Here is a 27800-nt window from a genome sequence, read left to right as displayed (position 1 = left end):
GGTAAACTCACACAATCCGCTGATAGCTGGATTGGAACAACAATGAAAGGTGCCTCAACACTGTTGAAATCTGTCAAAATGAATGCAGCAGTCAGAAGTTTCCTTACTGGTTGTATTTAGTGTACAAGTCAATTCATATCGGCTCTCTTCAGATGCATGTAACACACATACATACACACAAATAACAGTTTTTGGTTTTGGCATTAAATTTTCTGAAAAGTCAAACATCTGAAAAAGGAAAGGAAAAAAAAAAAAAGGTTCATACATAAATCCTCATAAAGGTCTCAAGGCCAAATAATAAGGAGCCGTAACTCTCAGAGCGACACCAGTTTGACCTGAAACTGCTTCATTTAAGCACTGGAGAAGGCTCTACTAAACAAAAAGAATATTAGAGCCAATTGCAGCGTTTGTGCAAAAGAGGTGCTGCCATTTTTAAAATCGGTATGGTAGTGCAGGGAGGGCCCAACGTCTAATAAGTCATTCACACACCTGTGCACGTACACACGCGCGCACACACACACACACTCATACACACGCACACACACTGCCATCACCAGGGCACCACCTGCACCTGGATGAAAAGTTATGACCCGTGATCTCTCGGGAGCTCCTCAGTCCTCATCGCTGCTCATTAGGAAGCCTAAGATGAAATCGTTGGCCCTCTGCCGATCGTTTGAGGTCTGCCTGCTTGTGAGGTTTGGTGGAGGCCTGATGAGAAGGCTTGCAAAGAGGGTAGCTGGAAGAAGAGAACAGAAATGAAGATGAAAAACATTTTTGAACAGTTAGTGTGGGTACAGAGAAAGGTGGATTACTGACTGACCTATGAGGTTGGCAGTGAGGTTGTTGTCGATTGCATGCTTTAGCAGCTCCCTCAGGAAGGCCATTAGGTAGCGGAACACGTTGCGGTGTGCTCTGGGGAGCTGTGATATTAACTGTAAAATAAAAAAAAAACAAACAAAAAACCAATACCCAAAAAAAAAAAAAAAAAAAAAAAAAAAAGGGAGAGAAGTCAGTTAGTTTTATTTTATTCTATTTAATTTTTAAATTTAATTTTTAGAGAAGCAAATGGATGCGTCTATTATATTCGATATATGGTACAAATATCCCTTTTCCAACTCTATAACCATACCGAAACTGAGGCCATAACTATACAGTCAATAGTAATTTGCAAGAGGCATGTGTATATATTAAGTAAATGATTTATTTACATTGTATATCCACTCATTTTTTCAAGCTGCCACCCATTTCTCATCTTAAAAAGGAGCTTAGTGGATAGCTAACCACTTAATTCTGTATACAAGATCTAAGACTCCCTCACTTGGCTAGCACACAGAGGCAGAGAAACTAAACCACTCTATCTGCTCAGGCCAACTGTGCCATGACATCACTTACAACCAAGAGCAATGAGCCAAGCATTTCAACAATAACAAAAAGCATTTATACACTTGTATTAAGAAATTACAAGAAAGATTATCAAAGGTAGCAAACACAAATGAAAATCCATTAATAAAAATATAATTAAACAGCGTCCATCAGGGGACACAATCACACAGTTTGGCAATCTGGGAAAACTTTTCTGGCCAACAGCCAAAAACATAAAAAAAATATAGGTTTTAACCCAAACTAAGGTTTTCTGCCTGTAAGACACTTTTCTCTACTTTAAGAAACCATTAATATATTTTGACAAAACGTCGCCAGTGCTTATTTTTACCAAAACCTTGCCTGTGTTTTTTGCCTGTAATAAACATGGCTGCAAAACTGTCAGCCGGCCTAAAGGTGGCTAAGTGCGTTTCTCACGCAGTGAATGTCATGTTTTAATCAAGCTGATGTTTACATGCTGCAGAGAAAAGGACCTAAGCCTAACAGATTCAGTTGTCTAACTAGCCCAGCTAATCTAAATATCAGCTGTCAAATTCTCCATGAACACACACAGTCAATTACATTGTAGAAGCAGCGGAGGGCAAAGTGCTAATAAAAAATATAGGAAAATAGTGGGAATAGTGGATGATGGCTTATGATCCAAGTGTCCCATTGGAGCTTAATAATCTTTGATAAAGTGCCACTAATGTTGTTTTTCTATAGATTACATAAAGTACAAAATATAAATTACAAATGTAGAGGTGGGTGAGGCGTTTGCTTGTATGATCCTTTGTCAAGATAATATTAAATCAGGTTAACATAATTCCAGCTCAGACAATCCAGAAATGACAACAGAGTTACTGAGAATTCCAAATATAGCTTATAATGTAGACATAATGAAGTCTATAACCTATAAAGTTTATTTGTCTTTTTTCAAAAGTAAACTGAAGTATATCATTATTAAAGATAGACTGCTGGATGGCCGGGACTGCCGTAGGCTGTAAATAAAGACTTGTATTAAGATAGTGGTAACATTTCTTATGTTTATATATTTTTTTAATATATATTAAATTAAATTAAAATTGAACAAATCAATAATAGTTGATTTTAGAGACTAAGTGTGTTGGTGTCTCTCAGTGGAGTCAGTATGGAATCTTTTAAAAGTAATTTTTCCCTGTTTTGGCTTTTGGCAGTAGGCAGACTTTAAAATGCTATAACCTTATTTCTGGTTGAGAAACACATTTCTACAGTGTTCAGAAGTTCATATAACAGAAAATATCCATGTGAATGGGTTTCCCAGGGCACCACACATATAGTGCAATATCATTAATGACTGCCAATTTGCTGGAAAATCAGCCATTTAAAAACTGAACAATGATTTGTCGTAAGTGGCTTATCTTAACTAAATCAGTACTGTTTTAATCATCATGGACTACAGTCAATTACATTGATTTAGAAAATGTATTTCTTCTAGAGTGTCTGTATACCTGTTTACAGAGACGAGTGTCATGTGAGCATTCCAGACAGCGTTGATAGAGTTCATAACACACCACGGGCTCAGGCAGAGCCTCCAAGAAGATCAGCAGTGCTTCAGCTACTGAATGGTTACTGCCAGCTGATACACACAGTTAGGGTGCAAACACAAAATGAACAGCCACGCATACACACACACACACACACACACACACACACACACACACACACACACACACACACTAGCCTGGCAATTTGAGAAGAACCATGGTGACATTTAACAAAACTGAAGAATGCAGGACAAATTGGACTGAGAGGATCTCTGTGGCAGTGTGCAGTGACAGACAGCAGGAGAAAGTAAAGCAGTAAAGACAAGGAAAGAGAGCAAAACAGAGGATGTACTGTGTCTCCTTGAAGTACTTCAAGTCCCATTATAAAAGGACCAAAAGTGCTTCAGGGCTTTTTTGTCCAAAAAAAAAAAAAAAAAGAAAGAAAGAAAGAAATATACCACAAAAACAGCTAGTGTAGAGTTGCAGAATTAAATGTGGGAGAGAAGAGGTTAAGCAGAGAACTTTTACGTCCTGGGCAACTTTACAACCGCAAGTGCCATCTGACTGACCTGTTTATAATACTGCCACTGAAATCCAAATACAAAACAAATCAGCTGGGTATGTAACGCATGCTTTGCACTGGCTGTAGCTACCACAGAGAAAGCTAACTATCAGCACACACTTAGAAGAACCAGGAAGTTAAGTCCACATCACTATTACAATCACTATTTTTCCCAGGATAATAAATAAAACTGACATATGTAACAAATAAAACCCTTGGGGGCATGCGGTTATAGGAAAATAATCAACAACAGAGTGGTTTGATGCAGACCATTATAAAGCAGAGTTACTGTAACCAGCTCAATGTAAATTATTTTCCTATAATAGCATGTACCAAAGAACGTCATATATTATATCCATTTATATTTGCATTTAATGTTGTAAGTAACTAAGTACACAGCCTTTCCTTCACCGGCCTCTCTTTTTTTCCTCTCTTGAATAAGACAAAAAATATAGCTTGTCATGTTACCAAGAATCTGCAAAAGACCCCTAAAAACAATGCCGTACAGCTTTACTTCTGACCATCGCAAAGCACTGACAGTGGAGGTTCAGTTCAAAAATGGTAAAGAACATTCTCCTCACAGAAAACCTCACCCCATCAACAAGTTCACGTGTAAGCTGTTACTACAGCAATAGCATAAGACACATTAATATAAACCTTGCAGCTGGAACTACTCTCAGAGCCATGCTCTTACAGAAAATTCATCAACTCCTTCTAACCAATCAGAATCGAGCATTCAATAGTGCTGTGGTTAAGAAAAAAAAATATATATATATCTGCAGAAAACATGCCATTAGGAACACAATGTCTTTTTAAACTAGACTGTGTTGTAAAAATTTAGTAAGTGCGTATTATATTTCTACAGCTGCGCAGTGAAACATCTGCTGGAAAACATTTTCCCTACATTTTTATCATACAAGAAACAGTGTACAGCATATAGTCATTTGGAGGAAAAGGATACGGATGGAGTCTGGAATACTGGTGTCCAAACAGTCAATGATACTCTGCAACTCATCTTGCAGGCCAGGGGTCTGGAAAAGGTCCTCCTAGAAAAATAATTATAATTTCACTTATAACATGACCCAATTAACTAGTAAATAAAAAAGATCTGTATTTTTATTTTTATTGCAGCTGCACTGCTAATGTTCATCTCTTTGATTCCAGGTACAAGTTTGCTCCCTAGAGCAGGTGGGATTTTTAGTATCTTTATGTTTTTTTTACACTGCCATTTTAAAGAAATCTAAAAAGGAATATAGGAAAACACAATCTTGATGGTTAGTGTTTGGACATTTTTGTGATTTTAAAATCGTGTCTGTCAAGCATTTAGATATTCATTACAAAAAAGGCAACAATTTAGCATGACAGATAGCAAACTATTATTTTACAGGTCGTAACAGCTGGCTAGCTATTAAAAAAACATTATACATGCTGAAGGCAGTAACTTTATATAAAAGTAAAACTATAAATGGTTGTCTTTCAGTTAACAAGAGCAGAACATAGGTTTCAATTAACAGCAGACCTACAATCTACCCCTTTCCATTTTCATTGGTTCTTTGACATTACCAGTTATAGTATATATTTCTGCTATTAGAAGAATAAGTAAAACTCCTTTGATCAGTAAAACGTCTGGATGTAAATGCATCAGAAAGACTTGTGTAACATCCATGAAAGTTGCTGAGTCTGTAATCTGGGCCCAGCTTTTAAAGCTTATAATGCAGAGCAGTGATCATCAGCCCTCTTCTATCTTCCTACAGAAGCAGACTAAATGGGCCTCATTGATCAATATTTTAGTCACGTTGTGTGTAAATGTTTGCGTAAGCCAAACCAAAATAAAACGTTTCGGAAACACTGATTTTCTTCCTACTTGAGTGTGTATGTTGAAAGAGAATCATCCATAAATTACCAGGTGTATGCATGGCACAGCTGATTTACATTTGGTGATGCCCACAAAACTCCATAAAAGGCAAAGCTCACACAGCTGAAATGATGAGCAAAAGGCAAAAATGGACCTTCGCGGAGGTGAAAGTAAAAGTTATTTAGACTTTTGTCTATGCCAAAAGTGGTGAAGAGACAAATTACAGAAAAAGTGAATTAGGTGTGAATTAAGTGTGGTGAAAAGTAATTAGTCTGATATGAAAACAGGGAAAAAAAAGATATACACTGTATTCAGGTAATCAGGCACACTGAGCACATCAAACAGGGAAGCTATTTTTTACTTGTTTTAAGTGTATTAGTCGACGTGCTGGAGTGGTGCACAGCATTAAATGAAGATGCCGTGGCAAATGGAACGATTAAAAGCTTTCATCTGTAAAAATCATACGGCTATGCACAGACAGACGGCCCGTTTTATGCAGCGGCATGTCTTTTGTCATAATTGGATTTAATTTATTTGTTTTTGATAGAGACTACAAAAGCACTTCTGTAAGTCGTTGTGGATAAGGGCGCCTGCTAAATGCTGCAAACATAATAAAAATAAGCAATTTAAACTCCACAGTATATTCCACATATAAAAGTGCAAGTAATCCATGCACATTAGATGATCTGAAGTTGATCAAGTCGAGGTTTACATTAGTTAGTTTTCTTATGCATAAATTTACACGCACGCAGGAGCATGAGTAGGATACAAATGTTTTTCTGAAGTTACAGGATTTTCATGCACACCATGCGTAAACGCTCGTAAAAGCGATTAACAAATAAAAGCTTTTGTGCCCAGCTTGATAAATGAGGCCCATTGTGTGCAGGAACGGTGATGGATTAGGGTTCTTACTGTATTCTGTACAGGGGTAAATTCTTAGAAACACTGAGCACAAAGCAATGACTGCAAACACTGATCATTTATATTAGCATTAAAATGGCGCAATACAAATGTAATTTTTAAATCTCTGTTCTTCTCCTTGGTACCTTATATGTAAAAACTATAGAGCGGATTTAATATGCAAGCTGCGGTAAGCTGTGATTTACCTGGTGACAGGCCTTGGTGAAAAGATGGTTGACAAGCAGCCAGATCTCCTTGGGGATCTTTAATGGTTTGTCCTCTGTGTTGCCACTGTCCAATAGGAAGTTCACCTTGGATTTCTCCTGAGAAGTAGATTAATGTTAACCTGTTAGAATGAAGCAAATCAGTGTGCTTTTACCTGATTTACTCTGTGCTGCTAATAATGAGCAGAATTTTCTTGAGCTATTAATTAAAGCAGGTATATTTTTTACATTCGAGGTTAGAGGGAGGTCAAGCGGGTCACACATTATTTACAGGGGACTGTGAGACTGAAGGAGAGCTATTTTGTACCAGACATATCACATTCCTTTAGCCACTGTAAATGTATCGCTTAGAACTTAAAAATACACCCTGACATGCCCTATGATCTCTCTCTCTCACATATACACACACACACACATACGAACAGTGGTGTTAAAAAGGGATCTCACTGTCCAGATCCAGCCTTAAAAGCAATTTAAAGAGGAACAGAAGCAAAATCTCTGCATCTGTCTATTTTTTTAAGCACACAGACCAAAATACTTTCTCTTTTACTCATCTCTGAAGAATTGTGCAATTGTCCAACCACAGAAGTCTCAACACCATTACACAGACAGGCAGTTTCTAAAAGTCATGATGGTGTTAATGTGAAGGTTAAAAGTGTTTCAAAAGTAACTTGGTAGCTTCTGAGTGGCGTAACAGAAAAGTACCCTATCATCAAGAGCTCACGAGTTGCCAGGAGTCAAGAAAGCAAAACTGGCAGTGCTTTCTGGGTGGGATGAATGGCATTACTCTCTCTCCCCTGTCCATCACAGCAACACTGGCTAATTGAGGTGTCTGTGAGCTCATGTATGTGGAAGAGGGCAGATAGCGCTCTCCACAGAGTGTGTTATGCTGTCCTGCAACGCTGCATGAGCAGCAGTTCAAAAATACGCAGAGGGTGGCTTCATGTGTCTCAGAGGAAGCGGGTGTTCACCCCATCCTCCCTGGTTGGTAGCAATCATGTGAGAGTTAGCTATTGAATGGAACTTGGCAAGACCAAAACTGGGGGCAGAGGTAACTTGGCATGTTGACAGTAAAACCCATAAGAATAGAATACATGCACTCATTTCACTTTTCTTTGGGCTCCAAAATTCATTTTCAGTGCTCCTAAGCTAGACAAGCATGAAGTGGCGTACAATGTTGGCCCACACATTTTTGACAAAATGTGGAGTGTCATGATTTAAGGAGCGCTAAGGACAGGAGCGGACAATTCACTAGGGATATCTAAACTGAGCAAAACACAGAACAGTGCAGGCAAAACTATCGTACAAATCTAATCACATGTCGAGTGAAAATAAACATGCAGCCAGACTTAACATCATAACATCTTTTATGAGCAGTGCAAGAACATTACAGCTCAGAAGAAAAAGGTTAGCCAAAGACTTGAGTGCAAACACAGCATGCTTCACCAAAGACATTATGAGGACAGAATAAGGACAATGGCTACACAGAGTAAATCCATGGAAGAGCTTTTCCATTGTCTGGGCCTTACAGAGAAAAACACCAATGGTGTTCCGATCCGACTTTTCTTAACAAAATATTTCCAAAGATAACTCTAACGCCTGGGCAACCCCACAGTAAACACTGCCTTGGAAGAATATCAAGCCCTGCTAATTAGACAACCTTAACAATTTATTAGACTAGTTGTATTATTCTTTAATTACCACATGAAATATTGTAATGACAGTGAAACAGTAGTGCTGTTTACAAACTGACATTCAGAACCAAGTGTCAGAGCCAAACTCCAAAAACTCCAAACAGCCTTAATCACTGCCTGAACAACACACTGAGTCTGCTATGAAGTAACATTTGAGAGGAGTAGAAAAAAAATCCTGCAAGAAAGTGGGAGGCCCGCTGATCATTAAATGTGTTAAAGAAGACATAGTGCAAAGCAAACAGAAACCTCTGCAAACTGTTTCCACACATGCAAGAATGTTAACTGATACATACACAGAAATCAAAACTACTCACACCACACATGCAGTGTAAACAAACTGTCTCTAATTCTGTAACGAAATGCCATTTAGCAAGCCAGACAAAACACTGCAGCAGCCCTTACAGTACAGCAATCTGTAGAGCTTTACCTTCTCCATGTAGCTATCTTCTCCCTGAGAGTGAGGCAGTCCCAACAATTATCGGTTGGAAAGGAATGGACAATGCATACAGGGGAGATTGAGAAAAAGGAGGACAGGGAAATTAGATAACCAGTGAAAAGAAAGCATAAGAGATGGTAAGCATTTTCACTCACCACTGGTAAGCAGTCTAGAAAACAGATAAGCAGAAATGAAAGAAAAGATAACTCATGATCATTCATATTTGCATGTATGAGAAATGGCAAAAATGCAGATGATAAATGCTGACAAAGAAAAAGACTGAGGGCATTCTGAGTCAGCAGATGTTACTGAACATGCTGTAACATTCTGGAAAAGCCTTATAGTGATCTCAGCCCTCAGGTGACTTACAGGCGTATGGAAACAGGATACAGATACAGCTTCTGAAGACGAAAGTCTACAGTTACATACAGAAGTGACAATGAAGTGCAGTGGCCCTCGTTAGTGCATGACATGGCATCTCATAACAGTTGTAGTGCATTATGAGACACTGAATAGCACTTGTATTGTGAACAGGAGATTAGCTAATGTCTTATTCTAGCACCTTTCTCCATTTCAGGTTTTATATTCAACCTTTTAAAATCAAATTTCTCTCTAGTCTGGATCTCATCCTCTATATTGATAGATGGGTTTAATGGGACTTCCGATATCATATACACTTATTAAATGTCATTTTACTTAATAATAGACCATTAGGCCGGAAATAAAGTCACAATCATGGACAGCACATTACTGATTCATACCTGAAGTTAACTCTGATCCAAGTTGTAGAGCGTCAATAATTTTCCTGATTAAAAAGCCTCTTTAAGACAAAGTCGGGTAATAATAACAAACGTACGTAGCTGTTACGTGTGAAACGAATTTGATACAGTATTGAAAAATTGAACGTTCCAAACAGTATTCTGAAATTTAAAACTGTATCCTTTTGATCTCGTCTAAGGAGCTCTCTTTTCCGCCGATCCACAATGGGTATGTGTGGGCAATCTATCAGAGAAGGAAGGGGTTTATACTCTACACACTCACACTCAAACATCATTACGTTAAATTCTAGAGGCTGCATTTTTCAGCCTCGGTGCAAAATAATACTGTAAAAGTCTTTATGGGAACTGCAGATATAATTATAGGATTAAGACTAAGCTCATGTTTCTGTCTCATGCATCAGTTCCTACTGCCTTGCTGCCTCAGTAAATCCCTCACGTGTTCTCTGCAACTAATATTTAAAGGCCTACAACTGCACTGAAAATAGAAGTGTGAGAAAAATATTCCAGCCCTAACTGGCAACCCTACAAAATGAGCAGTAGCTGAGGACACAGAAGATGATTGCTACTAGACACAACCAGAGCAAGCAAAAGTTGGAGCACCCTCATTCTGTCAACTTCAAAATCACTGCAATAGTAACATTTTGGGTCTTGTGCTGAACATGTGCATATTGGTAACAAAAAAAAAAAAAGAAAACAGTATGCCATTTGCACTACATGTACATGTTTCCCATGTACACCTGGCAACACAGCAAACACAAAACAAAGAAACTGACCTCGGGGCGGAAAAAAAAAAGTAATCAAAAATGCAATAGCAATCATTATTCCTGATCTCTAACCATTTTAGTTAGGAGAAGACACAATGTTTCAGCATTTAATTAGCATTCCTGACCAAAAAAAAGAAGATGCCAAGTGGATCTCACTTCAGTTCAGTAAGATCACAATTCTGCTACAAAATTTTGCTTTGAAAGTGGAATCAGTACATTCATCATTACAACCCTAATACCTGTACATGGTCCAGTGAGAAGACCATGTGTCTCTGCATGGGCTTCAGTGTTGTGCATCATTCATTTACAGTACATCTACATGATTTACCCTCTTAATAAATCACTACTTCTACAAGCTTGAAGCTGCGGTTTATCCCTCACCAAGTCGATGAGCTTGGTGATGGGAATTTCGCGGATGGGTTTCTTCATACGACACAACGTCTCCAGAGAGGTTCCGAAACAGCTGGGCAGGTAGTTCCCCGACACAGTGATGAAATAGTCTTTCCCCCGGTCCAAGTGCAACACCAAGATGTCCTCAATTTTATCCTCTCCTGAGTTGAGCATAGTTACTGAGTCTTTACTCACATACACCTCCAAGGATATCTCCATGGTCTCATCTGCAAAAATAAATAAATAAATAAATAAATAAATTAGTCAACAACTTTAGCAACAGTGAAAAGCTAATTATTTACATTTTTAGTACATACTCATATCACCAGCTTATTTTGACTGTTGACATTGTGTGTGTTATCAGTTTTCCTTTATTTTCATTCTGGATAAATTCTTCAATAAATGCAAGAACAGTCTTAAGTGACTGGTACTCACTAGGGTCAAGAACACCATCATTAGGATCAGCTCGTAACCAGGGTTTGCAATACTGGGAGTCTGTGAGTTTGGGGATGAAGGCAAATGTACAGGGCACTTGACCGTCATTGGTAATAAGAAAACTCTGCTTCTGTAGCTGGCGAAACTTCACATTCTCAAAGTGAAACTGCCCAGAACGAGAAAACACAATACAGACCAAGATTAAGTCACTCACATGCACATATATGTGGTTCTTATGACGCAAAGCCCCTGGTAAAGTCACACTGACACCTCTGTAAATCACACTTCAACCAATATGAACATTTCACACAACATCACATAACTATACAGATTTTAAGAAGCTAATCATTAATACAATTTTATATGCTCAAACATTTGACAGACTCCAACAGCTTTAATGAAAAAAAAAAATGAAATGCAAATAAAGAGCAAATACACTTAGAAAGACCACTACAAATGTGTTGGTTATTACAGGAAGAACTCTGTGTTCAGGACCGGATGCTAGCTGCCTTGACGTAACTCAAAGGAAATGATTACATGTATACTGAGAGATGTATATTGGTCATTTTCACAGTTTTCACTCCTTTAGTTCTCTTGGTAGATCATGACTTTATAAAGCCAAGTGTGGTTACGCCCTGTACAAATCCTAATGGGAGGAAAGACTTTATCCTGGGTTTTCTTCCATGTCTTTGTTTCGCTCTGCATGTCTTTAAATGGAAGGTGTTTATGCACTGTACTTGTAGAATTACAAGCTCAGTGAAATGTTATGACCGGTACAGCCTTAATAAACACTCCTTTATTACCGGCTGTGTGGAAAGCAGGTATTCTCAAGCCGTATTCTCAAGCTAATCAACTTTATTTGATCATCTGCAGCGGTAAAGCATGTTTATGGTAATCTAATGGTGAAATACAGACAATTTACATGATATATTTATGTCTTCATAGTGAGAAAGCACAGAAATTAGATTTCATGCTCCAGTGAAGGAATAATATAATGGCTGTCTGTAAACTGAATGAATGAGTCATGGGCAATAAACATGTTGCTAAACGGAAGCTAAATACATAGAAAGGCTCCCTTCCTGTAAAGATTACGTTTTGTTGTCTGGCACTTGACTTCGCTTAATGTGTACTAGCACTTCCAGGTTTTGAGCAACACGCTCAGGTAAACGAAAACCTGTAGAAAACTATGGAAAAAAAAAAAGTTTGGAAACCACATCCACACGTCAGAAGTTTTGCAAGAAGATATGCATTAAGACGAATATATCAGTTGCCTTTGTGGTTTTTCACTACTTCCATATAAACAAGAAAGAAGAAGCCCTTTCTCAGGGAAAAAACATCTAAGCCCACCTAAATCATCCCAAACCACATGGCAAAATGTGTTATGGTATAACTCGATGACACCAAGGTAGAACCTTTTGGACATAATTCTAAAAGATGTGTTTGGCCCAAAAACAAGAGCTTATCACCCAAAAACACCATACCCCTTGTGAAGCATGGTGGTGGCAGCGCCATGCTATGGGGCTGTTTATCATCAGCTTCGACGGTTAATTCAAATTAATGTTTTATGTGATTTTCAAAATGTTCTAATCGAGACTGTTTATATATATGTACATTTTTAATTTTTAATTAATACATCCATAAATGCTATTTAAAAGTTTAAACCAATACGAAGGAAAAACACAGCTGTCTTAACCTGATAAATGCCTCCTACAGCATGCACTACTCCCAAACACTGCGTGCTTACAAAGAAAAAAACACCAAGATAAACAGGAAGCACTTCACCGAGGACTGAGCTCATAGCAAAGAAACATTCAAATATCCCTTCAGAGATATGGAACTGGTACAGGTTTGAAAAATCAGATGAACTAGTTTATGTAAAATATAATTTTGCATAACATCCTAAGTGGTAATTCGCCAGACAGAATTAAAACATTTTCGACCACAGCATGCTCGAAAGTTGACACCCCGCGTTCCTATTTTGTTAGCAAAAGGGCTGTCAGCTAACTCGGATGAGTGATATTTTCTTTCTCAAACAGCAAATGAATATGTCTGTATGTTGATTAATCTAAAGCTAATACTTGTATATATAGTAGAACTCATTTTAAAGGTAATAAGATTTACTTTGTTTATTTCTGATGCTGTGCGCAACCAGGCTAATTTGACGCACGAATACCCCAAACTGACTTCTCAGTTGCGGGGGCATTTCATGTCACGAAAGACATGGTCCCCATTTACTGTGTCCAGAAAGAAGGGCTTACTAAGTTGTGCAAAAATAGTAACAGCGCCACTTATATCAAATAGTGCAATGTTTTTTTTTTTTTTTAAATATCCTTTCTTTAAATATTCTTTATTTAAAAGAACCATTGCTTGCACTATTTGCTATAGATGGTGTTGTTACTATTTTTGCACATCTACATTTTCCAAAGCCCATTTTTTATGTAAGAACAATTTTTTTATGTAAGAACAATTTATTTTTTTTTTTTTTTTTTTTTTGGGCAATATCTAATCTATGTTGTCACAAAACCTGCAGGCCTGGACAGTTGAAGATGAAGAAAAATGTGACCTTCCAGCAACCCACAGCAGAAGAAATGGCTTCAGAAGAAGATGATTAACGTTTAGGAATATCCGAGTTAGAGCCCAGATCGAAATCCCATCAAAAACCCGTGGAATGACATGAAGAGCGCTGTACACACGAGATCCCCTCACAATTTATGACAGATCTGGAGGCTTTTTACAAGGAAGAGTGGAATAAAATGTGTAGACTTTTTATATCCACTGTATATCTAATTAGTTTGAAGTCAATTGACACTAATGAAGACTACTGATCAACTATTTAAACTGGCCGAATCAGTTATGGCTCTTGGTTGAAATGAAAACCCGCAGCCACAGAGTGGCCCTCTGTAGGTAAGACTTGGACACCCCTGCATTACAGGTACGGCATGCACAGCACTATCAGCAGAATGGCAGATCAAACTTCTGTGCATATACACCACGATGTATAATCCTGCTTTTGCTCTCATTACTCACCTCTCTCTGAGTCAGTGCCAAAGAGGGTAGAAAGTCATTCTCCATCCTATCCATGTCACGAACTATTTCCTCAAATACCTTCTTATAACGCTGCTCATTTACCATCTTCACCTGTTACACATAAACAGAAAATACAGACGCACACATTTGTGAACAGTATCAAAATTAGTAAAATAAAGCCAAATAATGTTGGAATGTTGGACAGTGAAGCTCACCCCGATGCTAAAAACAGAGCTGACAGGTTTGTGGTCACTGGTCTGCAGTTCCATATGGCTGCGGTAGCACAACTGCTTGACATTATTACCTCTCCATAAAATACGATCGCACCAGGCAGGAACTCGACATTTACCACTGAATCAAAAAGAAAGAAGCACAACAAACAAAAAAAAAACAGACCAGTTTAAAGTAGTACCCAACTATACTCTTATTTGTTTCACATAAACATATATGATAGAAGTTTTTTTTTTTGTTTTTTTTTTAAACTGTGATATAGTGTGATGGATGTGGATCTACAGTAATACCTCGAGTCCCATCGGTCTGATTTTGCATCGTATTTGTAAGTGGGGAGAAAACCTATTTCTCCTTCCATAAAGTCAGTGAAGGCACGTTTAGTCTGCCTCTGGATATTCAGCTGTCAAAAGAGAATAAAGACAAAAAAACAAAACAACTGTTTTATAAGGGTAGAGGAACTGTCTCTTCAATTTAAGCATATCTAACAGGACACGCATAAATATGACAAAGAGGAAACAGGAACAACAACAACAAGGGATTCCAATGACTTACTGTGAATTAGTGTTCCCAAAAAAAGTTTTGAGAACTGAGAAGCCATATTCTTACTATATCCAAAAGGACTTCCTCTTTCTTACCTAACTATTTGGTTAAGCATGTGGAACGTTCTCTCTCGGCACGTACCTGATCGTACTCCTGAAGCCGCCGCAACTCATTCTCAGCAATGAGCTTCTTTACCTCAGCTGCCTCATGTAAAAACAGTCTGTAGTTCAGATCTCCCAACCAAATTACCACACTAAGACAAACAAATTAACACAATCTGTTAGAAATAATACAACTGGATTCTGAAAAGCGGGTTATACATGAGACACCTAAACTGATTAATGCCTCAGCATAAAGTGATGGAGACATGAATTAACTGTTATATGACTAATGTCTTGATACTGTTGTTTAATACTTGATACTGTTACTATCTCATGTTTAATTAAGCTTAAGAAGGGGTTAGAATAGTTAACTTTATTGATGTTTGACAATCTCTGTGAGGGAGTGAGACTAATAAAAAAACGTACTCGTGTTTGACTATACTGAGAGGTGGATGCTCCATGAGGTGAAAGCTCATGCGCGCACAGATCTCCTTATAGTCCTGGTTGCGTCGCTCAAAGTCTTCGACATGGGCTGCCAGGTGGGAGTTCACAATGCAAAAGCTGGTGTTGTAAAACACAAACCGCACTGCCACACCTCCTTTATTTCCCTGTAGGTGTACACAAATCAGCCAGTAGTTACCTCAGGAGTTATTTATAAGGTGCATGAACTGAAACTAGGCACTGGCAACCTCATTACCTTCTCAAATATAGGACCGCTGGACTAACGTTAGACTCACCATTTTGTTCATTAGGCCCGTTCCAACAGTCTCAGCAGCAATTTCACTGATGTGGTTTTTGTGTTCCTTTTTGACAAACACCACCAGCATCATACCAACTAACCGTATAAGTCGTACCTGAGGATTAAAAGTGTCCTCTAAGTTAGTCTACAGGGCTAAACAGGTAGTCTTTTAATATAAGCTACAAAACCTGCCTTTTCTTATAGCGGTGACAAAAACAGGCAGTTTCAAAATTGAGCTTTTAGTCTAGATGTTATGTGGTCAGTCACTCACTTGTCTGTATTTGGCTTTGGGATGAAGACTCCGCTCCACTGCATCAACCCAGAGTTGCTGTCTGGATGAATCCATGTACAATAATGCTTCTGTACTCAAATCCAATTCCTGAAACCTAGTAAGCCACAATGGTTTTCTTATAACATGTTTAAAAAAAAAAGGGGGGGGGGTCAACTAAAACATACAACTGGTCTGAGGGAGCACCTCCACTGTTACGCTGAAAGTCACTGCTAATTAATAAGCATGTAAATGGACTGATAAATCAGTGGAATGTAGGAAGTTGAAACTAATAGATTTGGTGGAAATTTGATACAGAAACACAGATGTTTAACTGCAACTCTTAGTGACACTGACCCCACTGCATACACATCAGGAGGATCAGGGTCACAACACAACCAGGGATCCAGCCTGCTATCAGGAGACTGACCATTCACATTCCACGTGCCTGCAAAAAACCTAGAAAATAAGTTGGGGGGGAAAAACGTCAGCCTTACAATAGGTGGTACAAATGAACTAATTCAGTTTCAAGACAAAAAAAAAAAAAACAATATTAACCTAAAGTTCTGGATGTCCACATACTCCTTCTCCTTCTTGCCCAAACGGTATCTGAGAAGGCCCTCTCTCTGGCCTGTCTGGCTACTTAACATAGCCTGCCTCATGGTTTGTGTAGTTGGACTGTTCGACCAAGAGTTGGATCGGTCTGTAGAGTGATTATACCTGTAGGATGAAATAAGACACTATATCCACTCCATAGAAAGAGAGAAATGTCCTTAAAGCAACAGAAGGATGCTCAGACTTACTCTTGCCTGACAGGCGTGGCCATTTGTAATTGAGGCTGTCTATCTTTGGGAGGTAGGCCTGCAGGAGGGGCAACTGAGGGGGTGTAACTGCCTTTCCGAGGAGGAAGGGGAGGCGTGGGAGGAGGAGGGGCTTCTCTCGGGGCAACTATCCGATTTTGTCTATTCTTCTTTTCCTCGACTTTTAAACCATGGTTGAAATGATCCTCAAAACCAAAGTCTGTCACCAGTTGGCCTGAAGAGTCTACAGAATCTGGTGAAAGTACAAAACAATAATGAGATAACAGCTTTAAATATGCAATGGTTAGATAAACATAGCATGTATTCAACTAGTACATTAATGGAAGGCACTGTATGTACCAGCGGTTAAAGGCTTTCCTGGAGTGCTACTGTTGGTATTGCCTTGTAGCACCGCCCTGGAGGAATTGCTTGCTGCTTTGGAGATGCTTCTCTGAGGGGGGATTGGGACAGAGCCTTTAGGTGGGGCAGGAACAACAGGCTCCATCTTCTTTGTTAATGAACTTTTTCCTTCAACTGGAAGAAAAAACAAGCAATTGTTAAAGTCTTAAATGTACCAGGCAAAACGTCAACCCGAATAAAAGAATTTCAGAGACAAACAGGTATGGAGTAACACCAACTATCGAAACGTATGTGTGCTCAATATGCTGGAGAGAGTCTGTAAAATTAAAACTCCCTTAAATAGCATTTTTTTTAATAAGGTACAGCAAAGTCACACTCTACTTAATACCTTAAAAAGATTACCTTTAATTTACTGTCATGATTGCTGCTAGTATAAAAACAACCTACTAGAAGGGCTGTAGGACATTAGTCTGGGATGGCTCTTACTGGTGAGGTCCTGCTATGTTGTTCCTAGTGACCTCATTAATATCCTGCTACTAAGAGATTAACTATGACGTGTTGACCAAAAGCTAACAGGAAACTGGAAACTGGATGGGCAGGCTCTGCATACAGAAAAAAAATGCTGTGAAATTGCAAGCAGCAGTAACCAGGTGCAAAAGTTCATATTTTTCTTCTTTTACTATTACCAAATGCAAATGTGAAAACCCTCTTATTTTTTATTTTATTTAGACATTTTCTCCTGTATGTAGTCCTGAAAACTACAGGTTTTCCTGAACTGTCTTCTTTGCTCATTTCTCAACCAAAAGTAAAGCAAGTCTTGTTACCTCCAGAAGTGAAAAGAGAGCAAAGATACATACTTCATTCCAACTCCACTGAATGGTCCCAAAGCTTTGATTTTCTCAAAGCAACTGCTATTTATTCATTTCATTTCTATTTATTTTAACATGTAATAAATAATGTATACAAATAAGAAATGTATACATCAACCTTTACAGCAGACTTTATTTTTGAATACTGACTTTCCCACCCCTCCAGCAGGAATGTTTTTTTTTAAATAAGATCCATTACTTTAAATATAAATAGCAAACATTTATAGATGATTGCAAATTACTATACACTATATACTATTTTAATAACTCTGTTGCCATCTCCATATTGTCTCAGTTGTATTATCTTAATCTTTTACAACCTGCCAGACTATAGAAAGCAAACACCCTGCCCTGCTTGACATTTGCAATCTACTCGTGATCATTTGAATCAATGCCTGCTGTGACAGTGACAGTTACAGGTTATTTATGGAACTCGACTACAGAATATAGTACAATCACTGTACTGCTAGGCACCACTGTAAGTTTGAAAAACTAATCTTACATGTATAGTATAGGGTTCTTTCCAGCCGAGAATCAGATGGAAACTTATCAACTACCTAACTAACACTCAAACTCTGCTTGCCACCACAGATTCTGGGAATGGGAGCTTCATCCACATGGGTATGAATGGGAGTTCTGATGTTTTTGTACTTGTAACTGCTAGAGCTCCAGATTTACCAGAGTTATAGTTAGTGATTTTGGTAACATTTTGCAGCAACTGGCTGCTCTGCAACACAAAAGTAAAACCAAAACAGACCCTTCTTTTACTATTCCCTCCAAATCCACACCCAAAACAGATGCCTAGTCTAAAAGGGACCACAGTACATTTCCTCTGAGTGGATATTTTACTGACAGTGAACGCCAAAGATTATAAAACGTGTTCTCTTTGCAATAGAGCTGACTGTACCTTTAACCATATTCTGAACTGCCTTATCCTAAGACGGTAGTACACATACATGATAACTCGGCTCTTAAGGTTTCCACTTTCTTTAAATACTTCGGCTGTCCTTCAAAATCCAAAACTTCCAGCTCTTTTAAAATAATGCTTACATATAACATGTTTGTGCCAACAGCAAAGTTTTAAGGTTTAAAAATATCTAAAGCTACACTATACATAATTTTTTACATCCAATAAAATGATAATGTTTTTACATATCTTTTAATTTCTCTACTACATCTTTATTAGATCTTTCAGGACAAGTCTGAAACAGTCATCAAAGCTAAACATCTTGCAAGAGTGTAGTGTAACAACAGTCCAAGTGTGCAAACTTGTGGTCTCTGGTCTAATTTTAACACCAAATGTAGTTGCTGAGAGCATTTGACCAGAAGAAGAAAACTAAGTCATAACAGAAAGCCACATTAAGTTAGCCTTATGCTAAACAAAAGCTAACTGGCACTCCTAAGACATGAACTTGGGCACATTAGAAATTATGACTGCACTCGTTCAGGTTAATAAGCAACCATGGTAAAGAAAAAGAAAGCAGGAGTTAATAAATAATCAAATCTGAAGGAGCATATGCTCACCTTGGTGCTTAGCCTTCATCACTTGCTGGAAAAAAGTCTGACTGCGCTCATCGTCCTGTAACTCCAACAGGAGCTCTGGAGCTTGCTCCCCTCGAATACGGATCCTGAGCGTCGCTGCCGAAAGAAAGGGACAAGAGCTGTTAGACTACGCACAACAAAGGTAGGGGGAAAAACCAATACATCAGAAAACCTTTCTGAGAACGTACAATATACAAGCTGGAATCACATTCTGACACTACAACAGTAAACGGACAGAGCATGCAAAAAAAAAAAAAAAAAAAAAAAAAAAAAGAACTAATTACAATGACTCATATTGGAAATAGGATCTTTCTTAGTCTCTTACTTCCCTTTATAAAAGTAGTAACTTATCTGTCAAGCAGGATATTAATAGAAACCACATTATGAGAAAAAAAAAAAACTATTGTTCTTACTGCTTATTGAGAGGTCAATGAGAAGAGCCTCCTCTGCTTCTGGGGAAAAAAGGCAGTTGCAGGAAGTTATGACTCGTATGTGCAAAGGTTGCTAGGGGCTGTCCTACTGTAAGGAAACAATTCCTATAGGCTCTCTGTAAATGTTTGCTTTCACGTTTACAAGGAACGTAGAGTATGGAGGATTAAAATAGGGTGATCTGTTCTGATGCTTTCGTCATCAAGCTCAGTGCTGTGTGTTTTTTTTTTTTTACGCACCACAGACACTAAAAATCTGATAAAGAGCCGTAGGACTGGCGTGACAGTGTTCTGAGAGAAAAAAAAAAAAAAATTGCACAATATAACAGCCACTTACCACGTACTACGTGAAAATGCCTATTGATCGGTATGGAGAGCTGGGGTACCGGACTGGATATGACTGCTTCAGGATTTGCCAAAACGCTCAACCTTAAAGAGAGAAGGCGAAATCTTTCTTATGCAACTTTGTGTAGCACAGCATTTTTGATTGTTCAATAATGTCAGCACCACAAGTGAAAAGAATTACAATCCATAATTATAGAGCTTTCCATCGCACGCTGTGGCACGACCTGGCATGACCTGGCAAATTACACATGATCCTACACTATGTTGCATTTTTCATTGCAAAATGAGCTGTGCCCATACGAACATACCCATTTGGTTACTCTTCTTGCCCAGGTATGTGAGAGGTATCAGGTACAGTCACACAGACATCCTGATTCATGTCTCTGGCTAGAACTGCTTCACTACTGACACAAAGAAGTAGTAAGCAAGTGTAGCGTCTGCCAAATAGACAGATAGTGCCGCTAAGTGACAAGTTGTGTCCCAAAAGACATACTATACACTATACACTCTACCGTCTAGTGTCTAGTGGAAAGTAGTATCGTCTCTAATAGAACACTAAAGTTTTTTTACTAACCGGAAGTATAAGCCGTTTCCCAGTCGATGGCAAATGATGTCAAACGCACGTAACGTGACGTCACGAGCTTTAGCAGAATACCCAGAGTCAACAAAAATGCATTTCTTCATTTTACTGTTCATGTCAGTGTTACCTTTTATGCCCAACATGACCTCAGTCAGCATCAGATAGAGGCGTAATCGTCTCCGCAGGTGAATTTTGCTCGCACGATCCAAAATCAACATAGTAAGTTGTGGTTGTGGCTATGGCTGCTGGCAATGTAAATATTTAAGGAGCGTAGTGCCCCTCCCCTCTTCCACTACGTAAGCAAAGCTATAACCGGTGAGTGCATGAAGTGTCCAACACTCCATACTTAGTTTTTTTCGGCTGAATAAGTGCATAATCCGGGTACTTGAAGTGCACTTCTTCTTGTTGGAATTTTCAGTGTGAACACACTACTCACACTATTTATACTACAAAATGGCCCAGAATAGTGCATAAGTATGTGATTTGGGACGCACCTATAGTTTACACTTTATTCTCACTAAACATTAAATTACTGTCATGCTTGTGTTTGGTTGTGCCTGCTGCCTTTAGCAAACACGGCATGTCTTGTGCTTACAAGTTCCCTCGCTATTCAGTGGAGAAGCAGTAACAATCCACAATCTGAACCACACTGTATGGCTTTTGTTTTATTACATAATCATCTAATAAAAATGTTACATTAAAACTTGGTAGTACAAAAGATCTAATTATCCAGTTGTTCCCATATACTTTCATTTTATGCAGTTATGTCTCCACCCCGCAGTGCATCTGAGGGCTGAGAGAGAAGAGGAAGAAAAGAAGAAGAAGAAGAAAAAAACACAGTTGTTGTGGCTTTCATTTTCTACCACAAACAAGTTTCCATATCTCCTCCTCCTCCATACTAGCTAGTGTGAAGCTCAATACTTTAATATGCACTAATATTAATTAGTGGTCATACTTTTTCCGTTCCCAACAAGTGTTCCTCACAACATGCTTCAACTTCCTCTTAACTCAGCATGAAATTTAAACAACAGGAAAATTCACCGACTGCATGGAGCCAAAAAAAAAAAAAAAACCCGACGAAACTCCACTGACCACCGTTTCTCCCAGACTGTGTGAACTGCTTCGTGTAAAAAAAATAAAAAATAAAAAAGTCACAACCCAGACGCTCTCTACTACACCACATTCAACCAAAATAAATGATGACCAAAACATTTTCAGTGTCTTAACATAATTTCTTGTATTGCCAGCTGTGAAAGAAAATGTATTTTGCTTAAGATGAGTGTAACATATTATTATCTGCTCTCAGTGTTATTAGAGTATACATTAGACAGCCCATGATTCCTATAGTTTACTCACTACCCTCCAAAATTCACACTTTTGACAGCTGTGACACATTTTACATTTACATTTTATGTTTTTTTTTTTATTGTGACAAATAATTATTTCAATATTGAGCAAAATAAATGTGATTATTGTGCAGCCCTGCAATCACCTAAACTTATCTGATTAGAAAAAGTTTTAGTTGTCTGGAAAGCAGGTCACTTAAGGACACTGTCACACCTATTAGTCTGGTTGCCGAGTCGGGATCAGAGTGAAATTTAATACTTTTGTTTCGTTTGCTATTCGGTTTGGTTTGTTTTCAGACTGCACAGAATTAAATGAACCAAAAAGCATAAAAAAAAAAAAAGTTGGCTGACAGGTGTGTAGGGCTGAAAATACACACATAAAACTCGAATGGTGAAAATGGTGAATAAACCTTTACCGATTTAGTATATAAATCACAAAAAATCACCCAAGCATGGTGGCAATGCTCAATAAAATACTAGATCATTATATAAATAACTAGGTTAAATATTTTGTGTCACATCCACTGTTTATCTTCTTTTTTTGTTTGCTGGTCCAAATGTCCAGAACACATGGCATTTCCGCACAGCTCTGCGCTTTGGCTCAGTTTGAACCTTGCAGCTCAACCCAAAACATATGTTCAGTTCACATCCTGCAGTTGAGCTGATTCAGGATCTAATCACTTTCTCACTGCAATCCAACCACGTTAGCGTCTGACTGGAAGTGCTCAGATGGTCTCAGATCGGTTATTCTGGTTCTCACCTGCCTAAACACTCCACCCCAAAGAGGTCCACAAACAATCCACCCCTTCATACTGCAACTGCCTAGTTCAAATCAGTGAAACGGATTCTATCCGGCCCAACCCGATTTACTTTAGTAATATTTTTAAAACAAAAATATTTGCCAACAAGTGTGTCTTTCAAAGATGTTTCATTCACTAGTCGGAAATACAGTGAGAGGAAATGTCCGCACTCGAGTGTGATTGTTGTGTTTGCTCCACAGGCGATTGCTTTAAGACTACACAGGAAGCCCAGCTTCCACTAACATGTCATTACAATGTGGCAATGAAGTGTTTACAGAAGGGTCTGTATTATTCATCACTCTTGGCGAAATTCAATATTTTAGCGATTGAAATTATTAAATATCTCACTGCAATATTGGGCTGTTCGTTCATTTAAGGCAGGGGTGTACAGTCTTATCCGGAAAGGGCCGGTGTGGGTGCAGGTTTTCATTCCAATCCAGCAGGAGCCACACCTGATTCCACCCGTATAATCAGCTGATCTCGGCTTTCACTAGACTCAGGTGTGGCTTCTGCTTGGATGGAATGAAAACCTGCAACCAAACCGGCGCTTTCTGGATAAGACTGGACACCCCCGATTTAAAGCGAGTATTTTCTGTGGACAGCTGCTTTGAGTCCCCACACAGCACTGCTAGAAACCCAGTGAAGCCGTGCTTCTATGGCAGATTCAAGGACTCTGTGATTTAACGGGAAAAAAGATGAACACTTATTGGACAACAGGCTTTTACTGCGAGTCCTCCCCAGAAGCTTCTCCATTTGATGATTGGGAGATCTCTCAAAAAGGCAAAACCTCGTCACACACTGTCAAACACTGAAACGTGTTAAACACACCAGCGTCAGTGAGAATCACTTGAAGCTGCAGTAGTGGTTAGTTGAGTACTCTAATCCACTACAGTTTCACACACACTAACAGATCGAGCGGTCACTTCCTTCTTCAGCTGGCAGCTTAGCTGCCGTTTGGCATGAAATGACAGACACTGCTAATGTTAATGATAAAAAAAAGAAGGACAGAACAAAACCCAAGACTTTAATTCAAAATTCAGACAGCAGAAACAGGTCCTTTCAGCTCTCTTGGTGTACACACACACACACACACACACACACACATCTCATAAAGAAGCTGTATTACATCAGACTTGATTCCACATGCTCCCTCTTCACTGACCACATGCTCTATTAAAACATTGCGAGCGTGACACACAGCAGTGTTGGTAAACACCTATAACACATCACTGTTTCCTGTCTAGTGCTTGGAGCTCTTTACAAGCTTTAACTAGCAGAATACATACACCAGGTATGAGTGTTCTGTCTTGCTTGCTCTGCTCTTGAGTAAGAAACACTGCTGTGAGGTATACAAGATTACATTGCCTCACAGTACTGCTCCTGAATCCAGCGTGCCGTTTGGCGTGGTGAAATTTTAATGCAGTTAGGAGGACTTTGTGCTCATGTGAGGCTCATTCAGGCTTCAGGAAACCACAGAGGAATGCAGGATAATGGGCAGCACACTGCCCGACAGCAAAACTACTCACTTTCTCTCAGTCACAAACACAAACACACACACAATCTCTGCAACATGGAAAACATGACTGCTTAAACACTCTCCACGTAACAATACGACATATACAGGCAACTCCACACATCTGGAGATACCAGGGCATCTGGATTTGGGAGCCTTGTGAAAGTGCAGAGAATCCATACAAAGCACAAGATACAATAAACATATTTATATATTCTGCTAACAGCTGCTCACATTTAAAAAAAAAAAAAAAATAGAAAATCCCCATGGAGCAGGACAGCAGTTTTGCACTAAGATATAATAAACAGAACTAAATCTAAACATGACCCCATCAGTAGCAGATACTCACGTGAACTGTCCTGAACTCTCCAGTAGAGACAAGAGTCGAGGTTCTCGCTGCCCCGCCCTCAGCTCATGTCCCTTTACCGTCTGAACATTACAGTTAAGGATTTAATACTGTGTAATAGAGGATGAATGAAAAAAAGAAGGGGAGGGGGAGTGTTATATAACACCTGCATACAAAATACACTGTAAATACAAAATGAAGCAATGTCATGTTTTGGGTGATACCCAATACCCAAAGGAGTATAGAATAACAACCAATTCACCAGACAACAAAACCCTTTCAGGCAGACAGAATCCTCGCTGTACCTTTTTCCCCCACAGCTAATAATTAGAAGCATCATTAGTCCAAATAGTATCAGTGTCAATTTTTTTCCTAAGACTAATTTAGCTTATGCAGCAGTTATGTGCCAGTCTGATATCACAGAAGTCATGGGTTTACCAATTAGTATGTTCTGTGTAGTATATTGCAATAAGGGCTGCACAATATTGAAGAAAAATGCAATAATGCGATAACTTGTTAAATTATGCAATATGTGGCCCGATAATGCTATAAGTGTGTAATATAGAGAGTCGACCTTGCAACCCGAAGGTGAACCTGAAGGTCGTGGGTTCGAGTCTCAGGTCCGGCAGGGATTGTAGGTGGGGGGAGTGAATGACCAGCGCTCTCTTCCACCCTCAATACCACGACTGAGGTGAGACCCTTGAGCAAGGTACCGAACCCCCAACTGCTCCCCGGGCGCCGCAGCAAAAAAAAAAAAAAAAAAAAGGCTGCTTACTGCTCCGGGTGTGTGTTCACGGTGTGTGTGTGTGTTCACTACTGTGTGTGTGCACTTGGTTGGGTTAAATGCAGAGCACAAATTCCGAGTATGGGCCACCATACTTGGCCACAAGTCACTTCACACATTATATATATATATACATATATATATATATATACACACACACACACACACACACACATACATACAGTGCTGTGTAAAAGTCTTAGGCACCCTATTTTTTTTTTAGTACAAACTTTTAGATTTCCAAACATTAGTTTTCCAGCACAAAATTAAATATTATAGAAAAATGTTTGTATGTCAGTAAAGAAAGCAGCATATTACATAAGAGACACTTTTCAGACAAAAAACACTGGGTTTCGCTGCAAAAATAAGAAGTAACTGCATCAGTCAAAGTCTCCAGAAGAACTGCGGCTGCTTCTGCAAGATGCTCAGTAACACTTACAGCTCATTTCCTTATAAAACTGCACACACTTTACCTGAGACTACTATTTTTTTATTTTAAAGCGAAGGATCGTCACACCACATGTTGACTTTGTTTCATTTAATACTGTTTACTGCTCTTTATAGTGTTTTTTTTTTAATGTAGAAACATTTAATTTCATTATTTTTGAAGGCATTTGAGACTTTACTCTACAGCATTTCTTTGCATGTGCCTAAGACTTTTGCACAGTACTGTATGTGAGAGGAAACATGCATGTTTCATGTTCTTTCGAGGAAAAGAAAGCATCCTCTGCTCTCTGTGTTGCCCTAAATCTGATTTTTCATAACTTTTTGAAGTATTAAAATCATTCAGTTATTGCAAGCCTTTGCGATATGCATATTGCGACATTTACATTTGTGATATTTCGATCATTTCAATATATCCTGCAGCCCTAATTGCAAGCACATTGTTCAGCAATATAGATGCAGTTTTGTCCATATCGTTCAGCCATAATCCAGTTATGAACTGTAATCTGAAGAAGGAAATGTGTGGAATGGATACTGGGCTCATCTGTCTGTCTGTCTGTCTGTTCTCCCTGTGTCTGTGTGGGTTTCCTCTCACCTCCTAAAAACATGCTGATATGTGATGCTTTTTAAAACTAAATTACACTGGTTAGGCTAAATTGTCCCGGGGTGTGAATGTGTGTGTATGGTGCAGTGTGATAAGACTGGCATCCCATCCACTTATGGGAGCTTTTGGTATTTAAATCTAAGAATTATCAAGGATCAATACGCAAGACTTTTCCCAGAACAGAGAATACAAAGGTTCTTACAAGGGTGTGCTATGAAGCAAGGAAGGAAGGAAGGAAGGAAGGAAGGAAGCAGTTACACCTGAAGTACTAAGTAGAGAGATGATACATTAGATAGATAGATAGATAGATAGATAAACACATCCTGTAAGACAGTTTGGCTAACCCACTGAATTACTGCAGATATGTTAAAGCTATCTAAAACAGTTCAAGTTAAAAGCTCCTTGTTTGGTTAGACTCCCTGGTCAAGATGTCAAGTTTTCCTAACTATGTGTTAGTTAAGCCTCTAGTGAAGCTAGTTTAGCGTCTACTTCACAGCCCTGTCATAGCTCTCTAGCTAAAAGCCTAGCTCTGTCACACTCAGGGATTATTCAACTATCTAACTCCACTCACACCACTTCCAAAGGATACTGCCAGGCAGTTCTGCTCACAGATTCCAAACGAGGACAACATGGTTCAGCTCTCCAGTTAGCTTCTCGCCAGATATTTCGCTAGCCACTGGCTAGCTGGTTAGTTAACTGGTTAAATATTTGTCTCATACCAGTCCACACCCCTGCGGTCCACTTCTACACTCCTAGCTCCGGAGACACACTTCACAAACAGCTTTACTATGGAAAGCTCGCTGGGAAAAACCCTCTAATTTACTGAAGATAACAATATTCCTTTTTTTGGCAAAAGAAAAGTCACTGAAAAATAATAAAAAATAAAAAAATCCACTGTTTCGTTAGCTAACTCTGCAGTTTCATAGGTGACCGGCTGAGATGGGGCTAGCGGCTAGCTAAGCTAGCTCTACCCCGAGAGGCGAAGCTTGCGGTCTCCGGCAAGAAGGAGGAAAAAAAAAAGCTGACATGACCTTGCAATAGTAGAAAGCCTTCACTAACTGTACTGTCTAACATTTTACTGTTAGAAAGCTCGCCACATCCTGTTAAGACACATCTAAATGTTAAACTACGGCTGCTATCAGCAGCAGCGCTAGCTTCGGCTTCCACATCTGCGAGTATCCGTGAACATAGACACTGCGCACAATTTGCGCA

General features: G+C 38.9%; 1 protein-coding gene across 3 annotated transcripts; it reads right to left on the bottom strand.

Annotated features, from left to right (window-relative positions):
- Positions 1-98: 98 nt before the first annotated feature.
- On the bottom strand, positions 99-27800 carry ocrl (OCRL inositol polyphosphate-5-phosphatase). Of its 3 annotated transcripts, none has more exons than XM_034305924.2 (24): positions 27178-27800; positions 24760-24839; positions 20164-20255; positions 19812-19850; positions 19381-19494; positions 16988-17161; positions 16631-16880; positions 16386-16547; positions 16185-16286; positions 15831-15945; positions 15558-15674; positions 15247-15428; positions 14861-14972; positions 14470-14579; positions 14164-14299; positions 13949-14059; positions 10922-11087; positions 10478-10713; positions 8545-8568; positions 6406-6522; positions 4406-4490; positions 2847-2974; positions 821-932; positions 99-736 (listed from the first exon to the last, which is right to left on the bottom strand). In XM_034305924.2, exons 1-24 carry the CDS (start codon positions 27217-27219, stop codon positions 612-614), a joined length of 2931 nt encoding a protein of 976 aa, XP_034161815.1. In that variant the 5' UTR covers positions 27220-27800; the 3' UTR covers positions 99-611. The 3 variants fall into 3 exon arrangements, with proteins under 3 accessions (XP_034161815.1, XP_034161817.1, XP_034161818.1); XM_034305926.2 differs by having other exon boundaries at positions 19812-19847; XM_034305927.2 differs by lacking the exon at positions 8545-8568 and having other exon boundaries at positions 27178-27799.

Source organism: Pangasianodon hypophthalmus, chromosome 7 (assembly GCF_027358585.1).
Source record: "Pangasianodon hypophthalmus isolate fPanHyp1 chromosome 7, fPanHyp1.pri, whole genome shotgun sequence".
Classification (NCBI taxonomy): Eukaryota; Metazoa; Chordata; class Actinopteri; order Siluriformes; family Pangasiidae; genus Pangasianodon; species Pangasianodon hypophthalmus.
This window is presented reverse-complemented; position numbering and strand designations above follow the sequence as displayed.

What these genes read in the sequence shown, in the direction of transcription:
- ocrl (XM_034305924.2), bottom strand. Translation starts at nt 27,219, where the DNA reads ATGTTGTCCTCGTTTGGAATCTGTGAGCAGAACTGCCTGGCA. An exon ending in GCCACGCCTGTCAGGCAAGA is followed by an intron (nt 16,548 to 16,630) that starts GTAAGTCTGAGC and finishes TTCATCCTACAG; the next exon opens with GTATAATCACTCTACAGACC. An exon ending in GGCTTCAGGAGTACGATCAG is followed by an intron (nt 14,580 to 14,860) that starts GTACGTGCCGAG and finishes CTCTTTTGACAG; the next exon opens with CTGAATATCCAGAGGCAGAC.